A 13,625-nucleotide genomic window follows, 5' to 3' on the forward strand; every position below is an offset into this window, starting at 1 on the left:
TATTTGTGAAGTTTGCCATGAAGTGGGTCATTTTAATTTTCAATGCTCCTCCAATGATAATTTGAACCCAATGAGTGCTGCAAATTTGTATTGTGATGATGAAATTACTCCTAATCAGCATGATGAACTTACTTTATTTTTGGGGTGTGAAGAACTGTCGAGAAAAATCTCTTTGTTACATATGAGTGATCTTGATATTGATGATGTCCTGCATGGGTGTTTTTCTTATTGCATTGATAATAGCCATACAAATACTTACATACAAAATATTTTAGAAGATGACACCTTGCCAAAATATGATAGGACCGCTGTGTGTTTTCAACTAATTAATGAAAAGGAGGGATCCTCCCAAGTTTCTTCTATTGTTTCTGAAAGTAAATCAGGTTATGCGGACAAGCCACCCTTCAAGCCTTTTCCTCCTAAAGAAGGGAACGAGGAGAAGGAAGAGAAGAAGAAGAAGAAGAAGAAGAAGGGAATGAAGAAGAAGAAGAAGGAGAATAAAAAGAAAGAGGTAACGGCGTATCCCCGCGTGAATGAGATAACGCTAGGTAACCGTAAGTATGTTGCTCCTAATGATTATTGTGATAATGAATCTGAATACGATGATCTTCCTATGCCCTTTACATACATTAGTGATCATGATTTGAATGAGCACACTACTTTTGATATTGCAAATCTCTGGGAAACTAATTCTGAAAATGATGATGATAATAATTGCTATAGTGCCAGTGCTATCCATGCTTCCTCCCATAATGATATAGAAAGCTCTAAGCTTGGGGAAGAGGTGTTTGAAAATCCTTTTGCTACTGATCATTATGTGTTTGATACATCTCCTTCTAATAACAATGATGGTATGGACACAGATAAACCAACTGTGAAAGATAACTATTCTATTTCTTATGATGACATTGTGCCTCCGACCTTTGATGATTATTATAAAGAATGCTATGATATAGGTTATAACTATCCTTATGAAACTTGTCATAGTCATGATTGGATTACCAAAAACAATTCCCTTAGTATGCAACTTGTTTACCATGTTCAAATTCTTGATAATAATCTTGCTCCAATTACTATTAATGAGAATAACTCTTCTTATGCCAAATTTAATGATACTTCTATGCATATGAACCATGATAAGAATGTTTTAAGTGATGGGTATATTGTGGATTTCATCAATGATGCTACTGAAAGTTATTATGAGAGAGGGAAATATGGTTGTATGCATCTTAATAATATTAAGTTTCCCCTCTTTATGTCGAGAATCTTGAAGTTACTCGTGTTTTATCCTCTTATGCTTGTCACTTTGTTCTTCATGAATTCATTTGTGTACAAGATTCCTATGCATAGGAAGCATGCTAGGCTTAAATTTGTTTTGAATTTGCCTCTTGATGCTCCTTTTTGCTCCAAATACTATTTCTTGCGAGTACATCATTAAAACTGCTAAGCCCATCTTAATGGCTATAAAGAAAGAACTTCTTGGGATATAACCCATGTGTTTATTTTGCTACAGTACCTTTGTTTTATATTTGTGTCTTGGAAGTTGTTACTACTGTAGCCACCTCTCCTTATCTTAGTTTTGTTGCATTGTTGTGCCAAGTAAAGTCTTTGATAGTAAGGTTCATACTAGATTTGGATTACTGCGCAGAAACAGATTTCTTGCTGTCACGAATCTGGGCCTAATTCTCTGTAGGTAACTCAGAAAATTATGCCAATTTACGTGAGTGATCCGCAGATATGTACGCAACTTTCATTCAATTTGGGCATTTTCATCTGAGCAAGTCTGGTGCCACTTTAAAATTCGTCTTTACGGACTGTTCTGTTTTGACAGATTCTGCCTTTTATTTCGCATTGCCTCTTTTGCTGTGTTGGATGGATTTCTTTGTTCCATTGACCTCCAGAAGCTTTGTGCAATGTCCAGAAGTGTTAAGAATGATTGTGTTATCTCTGAACATGTGAATTTTTGATTATGCACTAACCCTCTAATGAGTTTGTTTTAAGTTTGGTGTGGAGGAAGTTTTCAAGGATCAAGAGAGGAGTATGATGCAATATGATCAAGGAGAGTGAAAGCTCTAAGCTTGGGGATGCCCCGGTGGTTCACCCCTGCATATTCTAAGAAGACTCAAGCGTCTAAGCTTGGGGATGCCCAAGGCATCCCCTTCTTCATCGATAACATTATCAGGTTCCTCCCCTGAAACTATATTTTTATTCCGTCACATCTTATGTGCTTTGCTTGGAGCGTCGATTTGTTTTTGTTTTTTTTTTGTTTGAATAAATGGATCCTAGCATTCATTGTGTGGGAGAGAGACACGCTCCGCTGTTGCATATGGACAAATATGTCCTTAGGCTTTACTCATAGTATTCATGGCGAAGGTTGAATCTTCTTCGTTAAATTGTTATATGGTTGGAATTGGGAAATGCTACATGTAGTAATTCTAAAATGTCTTGAATAATTTGATACTTGGCAATTGTTGTGCTCATGTTTAAGCTCTTGCATCATATACTTTGCACCCATTAATGAAGAAACACTTAGAGCTTGCTAATTTGGTTTGCATATTTGGTCTCTCTAAAGTCTAGATAATTTCTAGTATTGAGTTTTGAACAACAAGGAAGACGGTGTAGAGTCTTATAATGTTTACAATATGTCTTTTATGTGAGTTTTGCTGCACCGGTTCATCCTTGTGTTTGTTTCAAATAACATTGCTAGCCTAAACCTTGTATCGAGAGGGAATACTTCTCATGCATCCAAAATCCTTGAGCCAACCACTATGCCATTTGTGTCCACCATATCTACCTACTACATGGTATTTCTCCGTCATTCCAAAGTAAATTGCTTGAGTGCTACCTTTAAAATTTCCATCATTCACCTTTGCAATATATAGCTCATGGGACAAATAGCTTAAAAACTATTGTGGTATTGAATATGTACTTATGCACTTTATCTCTTATTAAGTTGCTTGTTGTGCGATAACCATGTTTCTGGGGACGCCATCAACTACTCTTTGTTGAATATCATGTGAGTTGCTATGCATGTCCGTCTTGTCTGAAGTAAGAGAGATCTACCACCTTAATGGTTGGAGCATGCATATTGTTAGAGAAGAACATTGGGCCGCTAACTAAAGCCATGAATCATGGTGGAAGTTTCAGTTTTGGACATATATCCTCAATCTCATATGAGAACACTAATTGTTGCCACATGCTTATGCATTAAAGAGGAGTCCATTATCTGTTGTCCATGTTGTCCCGGTATGGATGTCTAAGTTGAGAATAATCAAAAGCGAGAAATCCAAAATGCGAGCTTTCTCCTTAGACCTTTGTACAGGCGGCATGGAGGTACCCCATTGTGACACTTGGTTAAAACATGTGTATTGCGATGATCCGGTAGTCCAAGCTAATTAGGACAAGGTGCGGGCACTATTAGTATACTATGCATGAGGCTTGCAACTTGTAAGATATAATTTACATAACTCATATGCTTTATTACTACCGTTGACAAAATTGTTTCATGTTTTCAAAATAAAAGCTCTAGCACAAATATAGCAATCGATGCTTTCCTCGTTGAAGGACCTTTCTTTTACTTTTAATGTTGAGTCAGTTCACCTATTTCTCTCCACCTCAAGAAGCAAACACTTGTATGAACTGTGCATTGATTCCTACATACTTGCATATTGCACTTGTTATATTACTCTATGTTGACAATTATCCATGAGATATACATGTTATAAGTTGAAAGCAACCGCTGAAACTTAATCTTCCTTTATGTTGCTTCAATACCTTTTACTTTGAATTATTGCTTTATGAGTTAACTCCTATGCAAGACTTATTGATGCTTGTCTTGAAAGTACTATTCATGAAAAGTCTTTGCTTTATGATTCATTTGTTTACTCATGTCATTACCATTGTTTTGATCGCTGCATTCATTACATATGCTTACAATAGTATGATCAAGGTTATGATGGCATGTCACTCCAGAAATTATCTTTGTTATCGTTTACCTGCTCGGGACGAGCAGGAACTAAGCTTGGGGATGCTGATACGTCTCCGACGTATCGATAATTTCTTATGTTCCATGCCACATTATTGATGATATCTACATGTTTTATGCATACTTTATGTCATTATTATGCGTTTTCCGGAACTAACCTATTGACGAGATGCCGAAGGGCCAGTTGCTGTTTTCTGCTGTTTTTGGTTTCAGAAATCCTAGTAAGGAAATATTCTCGGAATCGGACGAAATCAACGCACAGGGTCCTATTTTTCCACGAAGCTTCCAGAAGTCCGAAGGGGAAACGAAGTGGGGCCACGAGGTGGGGACACAGTAGGGCGGCTCGGCCCAAGCCCTGGCCGCGCCGGCCTAGTGTGTGGCCCCACCAGGACTCCACCGACCTTGCCCTTCCGCCTACTTAAAGTCTCCGTCGCGAAACCCCCAGTACCGAGAGCCACGATACGGAAAACCTTACTGAGACGCCGCCGCCGCCAATCCCATCTCGGGGGATTCTGGAGATCTCCTCCGGCACCCTGCCGGAGAGGGGATTCATCTCCCGGAGGACTCTTCACCGCCATGGTCGCCTCCGGAGTGATGAGTGAGTAGTTCACCCCTGGACTATGGGTCCATAGCAGTAGCTAGATGGTTGTCTTCTCCTCATTGTGCTTCATTGTTGGATCTTGTGAGCTGCCTAACATGATCAAGATCATCTATCTGTAATACTATATGTTGTGTTTGTCGGGATCCGATGGATAGAGAATACTATGTTATGTTAATTATCAAGTTATTACCTATGTGTTGTTTATGATCTTGCATGCTCTCCGTTATTAGTAGAGGCTCTGGCCAAGTTTTTACTCTTAACTCCAAGAGGGAGTATTTATGCTCGATAGTGGGTTCATGCCTCCATTAAATCTGGGACAGTGATAGAAAGTTCTAAGGTTGTGGATGTGCTGTTGCCACTAGGGATAAAACGTTGATGCTATGTCTAAGGATGTAGTTATTGATTACATTACGCACCATACTTAATGCAATTGTCTGTTGTTTTGCAACTTAATACTGGAAGGGGTTCGGATGATAACCTGAAGGTGGACTTTTTAGGCATAGATGCATGCTGGATAGCGGTCTATGTACTTTGTCGTAATGCCCAATTAAATCTCACTATATTTATCATGTCATGTATGTGCATTGTTATGCCCTCTCTATTTGTCAATTGCCCGACTGTAATTTGTTCACCCAACATGCTTTTATCTTATGGGAGAGACACCTCTAGTGAACTGTGGACCCCGGTCCTATTCTTTACATCGCATACAATCTACTGCAATACTTGTTTCTTGTTTTACGCAAACAATCATCTTCCACACAATACGGTTAATCCTTTGTTACAGCAAGCCGTTGAGATTGACAACCTCAGCATTTTCGTTGGGGCAAAGTACTTTGGTTGTGTTGTGCAGGTTCCACGTTGGCGCCGGAATCCCTGGTGTTGCGCCGCATTACATTCCGCCACCATCAACCTTCAACGTGCTTCTTGACTCCTACTGGTTCGATTAAACCTTGGTTTCTTACTGAGGGAAAACTTACTGCTGTGCGCATCGCACCTTCCTCTTGGGGTTCCCAACGAACGTGTCAATTATACGCGCATCACTGTGTCTCTTGCTCCACTTGTTCTCTCAAGACCTGGTGCTGCTGCAGTAGGTCGTGGACTATTTTGCCTTGCTGATCCTTCGGGAGGCGAATTTATAAACGTCGTTCCCATGGCTCCAACTCCTACCATAGCCATATTGTACAATGCTTCTCTTGGATCTCCGGGAGGTGGCTTGGATGCGAGGATGAAAGCTTGTGTCGCCATGTATCCAGCTTCTGGTTTCTTAGGGATAATGTTCCCCCTCGTGTCTATTGACATAAAGGACATGTCCAGGTTTTGAACCAGATTCTCCTTGTCTGCCTCAGGTATATTTTGCAGCCGATATCTCGCTCTATTTTGAGCTGCTCTGTGACTATCTCCCGAAGTACCAGATTGTTGACTCAAGTTAGATCTTTGCCTGCTTGACGCAGAAGCTGCTTCCTGCCTCCTATCCAACTCGATTTTCTGCTTCTCGAGCTCCCGCCTAGTACGTGCAAGCCTATATTGATACGCTTGTAACTCCTCAGGTGTCGCCGTTACGGTCATTGGCTCTGTACCATCAATAGCTCTTGCGACTCGATCCCATACTGCCTGCGGAAATCGCACTATCTCTCATGTTCCCGGTCCGATATATTTTGTTCCTAGACCTCTCGTGAGATCTGCAGGATCGACATATGGATTTCCCGCCTCATCGAAGTTCTCTGATGTATCCTCCTGTGGGCGACTCGGATCTCCAATTGCATAGATCTGATGATATTTTGGATTCTGAACTTTGTCTGGTTTGGTGACACCATCATAGAGATTGGTGAAGACCTCGCCGACGATAGTGGATCTGTCAATGAAGTTGAAGCTGTCGATGCTGCTCGAGTCACCGCTTATATCGGAGTCCGCAGATGACTCGAAAGACATGTCGCTGAAGATCTTGGCAAGTTTTGCGCTTGCCATAGTGCTGATGAAGCGTGGCGATAAAATCTCCTCGTCGCCTGACTCGATTGACGATGTTGAACTCGAAAAATCGGGATCGACCGCTGATAATCCCGACGAGATCGGAATTTCGAGACGATACGCTTCTTCTTTCTCGACGCGGAAGTGGAACTTTCCGAACGTCATCTCCATGGGCTCCTCTAGATACGCATATGCATCCAAACGGGAGGGCGGGTGAGGAACAAAATCAACTAGACCAGTTTCGATCTGTTTACCTCTGTCCATCGCGTTGCTTGCAGTTGACGAAGTCGACGATCTTGAACGTGCCATCGAGATCAGATCCTTGACACCTCTAATTCCCACAGACGGCGCCCATTGACAAGGGATTAACTTATCAATGCCTACAGATTGTAGACTAGGGTTTTAGTCGGAAGTAGAGGGCAAGTAGATCTCGAAGGTTTCAGCCGAAAAGTACTTGACAATATGAAAACTAGGGTTGCGAGAAACAATGAATCGATGCTCTCTTTGTCCCTCGACTCCCCCTTATATAGGAGGTGGAGTCGAGGGATTCATAATACACAAGTTACAGAGTCTGGGAAGGTTTCCAACCCATCCCGCAAGTTTACAAATATATCTTTCCTAATACAACTCTAGCTTTCCTCAATACTAACTTGGGTTTCCGAATTTTCATATCCATCGAGTCGTGGGCCTTCCGTAAACCCCGGGTATCAACTTCGGCAGGCCCATTGGGGATGCCTATGTCACTAAGTTCTATTGTTATAATTATAGCTATCATGTCTATGCTTAGAGTACTTTGATCCCAGCTCACAATGCTTTACATGCTTGATCAAGATTGTGTTGGCTTCATGTCACCTTAAAAATTATTTTGTTAACACTTACCTACTCGAGGACGAGCAGGAGTTAAGCTTGGAGATGCTTGATACGTCTCAAACGTATCTATAATTTTTGATGCTCCATGTTTGTTTTACACCAATTCATATATGTTTTGCTTACACTTCGATGCACTTTTATATGATTTCCAAAATTAACCAATCAACAAGATGCCACAGTGCCAGTTCCCTGTTTTCTGCTGTTTTTTATATCATAAAAGTTGTACAGGATATATCCTCGGAATTGGACGAAACAAAAGCCAAAGTCAATATTTTACCGAAGCGAAGGCGAAATCCGGAGGGGGGGTCGACGAGGCGCCACAGGGCGGCCACACCTTCCCTTGGCGCGTCCAGGCCTGGGCCCACGCCAAGGCATGGTGTGGGCCCCCCAGGTACCCCACCAACCTAAATCCTCCGCCTATTTATACATCTTCTCAGAAAAATCCTGGATACCCGAGCCTCCATCCACGAAAAGTTCCGTCACGGCCGCCATCGTAGAACCCATTTAGGGGGGTTTTGCAGCTCTTCCCGACACCTTACCTGAGGGGTAAATCATCGCCGGAGGAATCTACATAGTTATGCCCGCCTCCGAAGTGATGTGTGAGTAGTTCATCCCTGGACTACGGGTCCATAGCAGTAGCTAGATGGTTGTCTTCTCCAATTTGTGCTTCATGTATAGATCTTGTGAGTTGCCCTATATGATCAAGATCATCCTTATGTAATCCTACATGTGTTGTATTTGCTGGGATCCGATGAATATTGTATACTATGTTAAGGTCAATTATATATTCATGTCATATGTTATTTGTGATCTTGCATGCTCTCTGTTGCTAGTAGATACTCTGACCAAGTAGATGCTTGTGACTTCAAGAGGGGGTATTTATGCTCGATAGTAGGTTCATGCCTCTTGTTTTCTGGAAGCATGACAATAACTTCTAACATTGTAGATGTGTTGTTGCTACTAGGGAGAAAACAACAATGTTTTATCCGAGAATAATTCTATTATTTAATTTACACACATTTCTTAATGCGATAATCTGTTGCTTGCAACTTAATACTGAAAGGGGTTTGGACGATAACCGGAAGGTGGATTATTAGTCATAGACGTAGTTGGATTACGGTCTATGTATTATGTTGTAATGCCCAAATAAATCTCATAGTAATCATCTTGTCATGTATGGTCGATGTTCTGTCAATTGCTCAGCTGTAATTTGTTCACCCAACATGCTATTTATCTTTATGGAGAGACACCTCTAGTGAACTGTGGACCCCGGTCCTTTCCTTTACACTCATAAATTCAACCACTGCAATCATGTTCTATTTACTTACTGCAATTCATGTCCTCTTTAATTTCTGCAAACATCTATTTCCATTCGATACGTCTAATCCTTTGTGTTCAGCAAACCAGTGAGATTGATAACCTCACTGTAAGTTGGGGCAAAGTACTTTGGTTGTGTTGTGTGCATGTTCCACGTTTTTGGTGACGCCAGTAGTGCGCTCTGCCACTAGTCAGATAGCAACACCTTCAGAAGTCACGCATTTCTCCTACTGGTCGATTAAACATTGGTTTCGTACTGAGGGTAGACTTACTGCTGTGCTCATCACACCTTCCTCTTGGGGTTTTCCAACCGCTTCCACAACAATCGCCACCAAGATTGTCTGGCGCCATCACTGGAGCACCATCAATGGCCATTGGGGGTATCCTTAGCTTTTGCTTCGTACTAATGGTGGCATCATATTTGACAACTTCCATAAAGGGGACCATGTCTAATTCATATCAGTAGGCCCTCGAAACTCGTGTTTCATCCACTTCCTTGTGCAAAGGAGAAAGGGCAGCCGCCGGAAGAGGGACATTCATCATCCTCAACACACCGAAGCCCTACCGCCATCACCACCTCGCATCCATCTCTGCAACCATATTTTAGCCATCTTCATAGCGATATTCTATTGTACTGTTTGATTACCTTGAGACTGGCGTAGTTCTCTCCATTGATAAAACCACAAAATATAATCATGTTGCTCTAGGTAATAAAAAACATAATAATTTAATAGGAATCACCTTTCCAAGCTTAATCACTTCCTGGTTTGAAAAAACCTATGTCTCTAGGAAAAAATCTTTTCTATAGCCCAAAACAGGTTAAAGGTATCAAGGACCGTACTGGATGTGGATTAATTGAATTGGTTACTTGGCCAAGATTCGGACGACTTTTGAGCGGAGCTTCCTATTCGTCGTAGCGGGCCCACTGAACAGGAAATAAACAAAAAAAATTGTCAAGTTCCAAGCAACAAGACCGTCCATGTCAAAACTAGGTAAATGGGTAGTGAGAAGGTTTTGACCTCAGCTAGTAAAAACTTTGCGTGATGCACTTTGGGGAATCCATTCATCACCCCAAATATCAATCATATTGCGATCTCCCACTTTGGGGAGGCGTGGGTACAGGTGAAAACCGAGCTCCAATTCTAGTCATGGCGGGCGAGGAAGGTGTGTTGCGTCGTTACCTTGATGAAGGCATCACCATTGCAGCTATTGTCTTCCCACTAGTGCTGCTCTAGGAGAAACCCTAGATCTCGGTCTCCTAGGCCGGACGATGGCGGTACTCAGTGTCGTTCTACCTCTTGGGACATCATTTTTGGAGCAACGGCTAGCTAGATGGTGGAGGCAAGAGGTGGAGTGGTCTACATCTAACGCGTCGACTTCGGCGCAGCGGGGCCTCGGTGAAGGATGTGGCATGATAGACCCGCGCAGGTTGGGGCATTGTCTTGTGCCATGGCGGCGTCGATGGGAGGCCTGGTGAGGGCTATGCGGATCTCAACCCTAAAGATGGACCAATGTTTCATGGCGGCGACAACTTCTACTGCGGGTGCATTAGGTGCTTTCTGTGGGTCTGCTAGATCAGATGTGTACTCCTTTTTTTGCCTTTGTGTTACTCGAGATGCCCCCGGTATTTGGCTGGTGGGCTTTGTTTGTGTTTTTGGAGCACAAGTATCTGATGTCATGTTTTTCACCCATCGTAGTGTTTGTAGTTGTTTAGTGGTGGTTTGGGGTTTTATGATGTATACTCTTAGCATATCTTTGTTCAATAAAATCTAAATAAAGGCTGTATGCAATTTTTCGATGCAGAGGTGGCTGAGGATCTCATTTTGAATAAGATGTAACCTTTTCTCGTTGTTTAGATACATGTACGTCCACATACTTTGCCAAGCAAAGGAGCTTCCTTCTTCGTACGCAACCAAAGGTAGACTTGTTTCCCAAAACTCGGCAATAGTCTGGCCTAAGAGGGGGGCACGTTGCATAAATCCACCCAACACAGTTTCTAAAACAAAAGAATTACAGCTCCCACAGCTAGGTCTGCCTGTCTTGCCTAAAACTGCCGAAAAAACTTGTACACATCCATCATCTGAGAGAAGGAAAAAAAAATGCAGCCCATGATTCCCTAGATAAATGGCAGCAGGGTCCATGTACGGCGACCAGAGTAGAGTTGGAAGAACGATGGGTGATCATCCAGCTCCAAGGACACAGACAGTCGTTGCCATAAACTCCTAGGCAGCAGCTCCACTCGACGAGGTGAATATTATTGCCGATGCGGAAACATATTCAGGAAACATCGATATCTTCTGTTCCTGCAAGTTGAAAGATAGTGATTGAGAAGCTAGATAAGTTCCTGACTGCACCACGAATGGTATAATATGATATACGTATTTTTTTTTTTCAATATGTCACTTGCAAGCATCAATAGTAATACAACATTCCACCTCACAATTGCACAATCACCACACAATGTAATAAAACTAGCACCGTGCACACCGCTTCAAGAAGAAGCGCACAATTTCAGACCATCTTTTATTACGTCCTTGAGCATCGCGTGCCCTACTCACTCAAAGCCAGCATCCTTCCTCATCCCACTGATGAAAGCGTGCACCTTCTCTGACGAGTACAGGCTTTTGGAGACGCTCTCCCGCTTCATGCACCGTGCCGCCCAAGCTGCCAGCGTTGGCGCCACCTCCTCCACATTGACCCCCCAGTACCTATTAAAGCTCTCAAACCAAGTTGTGAAAGGCATAAGCGCAACATCCACGAACCCGAATCCATGCTCCCCTCCAAAGAATTCCTTCTCCCCGAGCTCCTCTTCTAGTGTCTTCAAGATCCCCGCCATCTCTGTGCCCGCCTCCAGCTGTTTCTCAGTATAGAGCCGGGAGCCACAGCCGTAAACCTTCTTATCGACATAGTCGGCCCAGAAACGGGTATGCGCGCGCTCGCTTGGGTCGGTGGGGAGGAGGGAGCGGGTGTCTGGAAAAACCTCATCGAGATACTGGAGGATGATGAGAGATTCGATAATTATGCAACCGTCATGCAGGAGCACGGGGATCTGCTTATAGATCGGGTTGGAGCGGAGGAGTCGATCGCTCTTGGTGGCCATGATGTTCTCTTCAACGTACTCGTAGGAGAGGCCTTTCTCCGCTAGGGCGATGCGGCACCGCTGCCCAAATGGGCTCACCCAGAAATCCAGCAACACCAGACCTACGTTGTTCTCACCTGCCATCACTAATCACTGATCAGATCGGTTTCTCTGTGTTTGTATTTGTGTTTGTGATTGTTGTATGGGTGTGGGTGAGGAGTGAGATGATGCGGGGTGAGGATTTATAGGGGGGCAACCAGAGTGGGTGAGCTGGGATGTTTCCGGGATAGTGCGTAAGTAATTTTTTACTGGAGTTTATTACTGGCACGATGACAGGATCAAATCGAACGGCCGGCTCCGTGCGTGCGTAATGGTTCTCGAGAATTCCGGTGTTTGGTCCGGTGTGTCACAGGGGATCAGCGCCTCGGTGAGTCGGAAAGAAGCACAGAGGATCAGGCGAAGATGTGATATGTGGTGACGATATCACAAATAGCAGCCGTTTCTTATTTTAGCCTTTCCTTTTGGAGCACTACGGTAGGATTGCATTTTTTTCCAAAAGGTAACAGCAAAAACGCGACAGGCTTTGATAGTTATTTTTTCCTTTGCTTGACTTGATGAGACACACGCGGTACTTTATTTTTTTGCAGGTAGAAAGAAACTTTATTAAGCAAGAAGGGTTACAAGGCGATCATCATGATCTAAGACCTGAAGAACAACATCAGGTCCAGAGCCTAACCAAGTAGCAGTGTGGCGTTGTGACCTCGCGTAGTTTAAGTGGACAAATTTACATCAGGTCCAGAGCCCTAAACTGCGATTGTTCTTCAGGTTAGGGCTCTGGACCCGATCTTCGTGTCTACATTCGATTTTGGAGATTAGGAACTTGTCCACTCAAGCTAGAATTTGTAACCTGCGATCGTTCCACTTTTACAAATTTACAAATTCTTTGCCTTTGATTTTGTTGCTTCAATCAACTGAAGACAGTCTGATTCAATGATGGCCGGCAGCTGGCTAAACTATATAGATAGCTCTAGCACTTCAAGACAAGCATACAACTCTGCTTCATATGGAGAATCACAATCTGGCATGTACCGGCAGGCAGACACCAATTGCCAGCCCTCCTCATTACGAAGCACTATACCTACACCAGCCATTTGATCTCCCTCATGGAAAGATGCATCAATAGTTAATTTCACCCATCCGGCTGGTGGTTTAGTCCATTGTTTAACTGAAACATGTGTCTTACAGCGAGGGACGTGCGAAGGTCCCTCCTCGGCGATCAGCTGTTTACCCTTGATCAGGGGGTCAGTAGGTGTATGCTTAACATCGCGGATCAGCCGCAGATAGCTGCTTAGAAAGCGTTTAGAACTTTCAATTGCTGATAGGGGCTTCTCATGAGTAACTTCATTCCTTCCATACTAGTAGTGTCATCTCTACCATATGATTAGGAATCTAAACGAGAACTGACTTGAACCAGTTACTCGGGGGCACTGAGAGATCTGCATCTGAAGGTAAACTCCAAACCTTCCTCATCTCTGACCATAGTTGGTGCGCATGTGGGCACCGAAACAATTCATGCGCAACATCCTCAATCTCCATGCAGCATATGTTGCAATACCCTGTGACCCGTATGTGGCGCCATAGCTTGTTCTCCTCCGTGGCCAGCCCATTGGACGCCACCTTCCAAGCGAAGATTTTGACCTTCGGGGGAACTGATGAGCGCCTTATTTTAGTCCAACAAACATTCTGTCCGTCAGGGTTGTCACTGCTAGCCGCCATCGCACACTGCTCTGGGTGTTCAGCTACAGCGA

At 43.3% G+C, this 13,625-nt stretch overlaps 1 protein-coding gene across 1 annotated transcript; it reads right to left on the reverse strand.

Moving 5' to 3' along the window:
• Positions 1-10,688: 10,688 nt before the first annotated feature.
• LOC127292523 (probable glutathione S-transferase GSTU1) lies at positions 10,689-12,032 on the reverse strand. Its single transcript, XM_051321941.1, has one exon. It carries the CDS (start codon positions 11,959-11,961, stop codon positions 11,293-11,295), a length of 669 nt encoding a protein of 222 aa, XP_051177901.1. The 5' UTR covers positions 11,962-12,032; the 3' UTR covers positions 10,689-11,292.
• Between the last annotated feature and the right edge of the window lie 1,593 nt (positions 12,033-13,625).

Source organism: Lolium perenne, chromosome 4 (genome assembly GCF_019359855.2).
Source record: "Lolium perenne isolate Kyuss_39 chromosome 4, Kyuss_2.0, whole genome shotgun sequence".
NCBI classification, from domain to species: domain Eukaryota; kingdom Viridiplantae; phylum Streptophyta; class Magnoliopsida; order Poales; family Poaceae; genus Lolium; species Lolium perenne.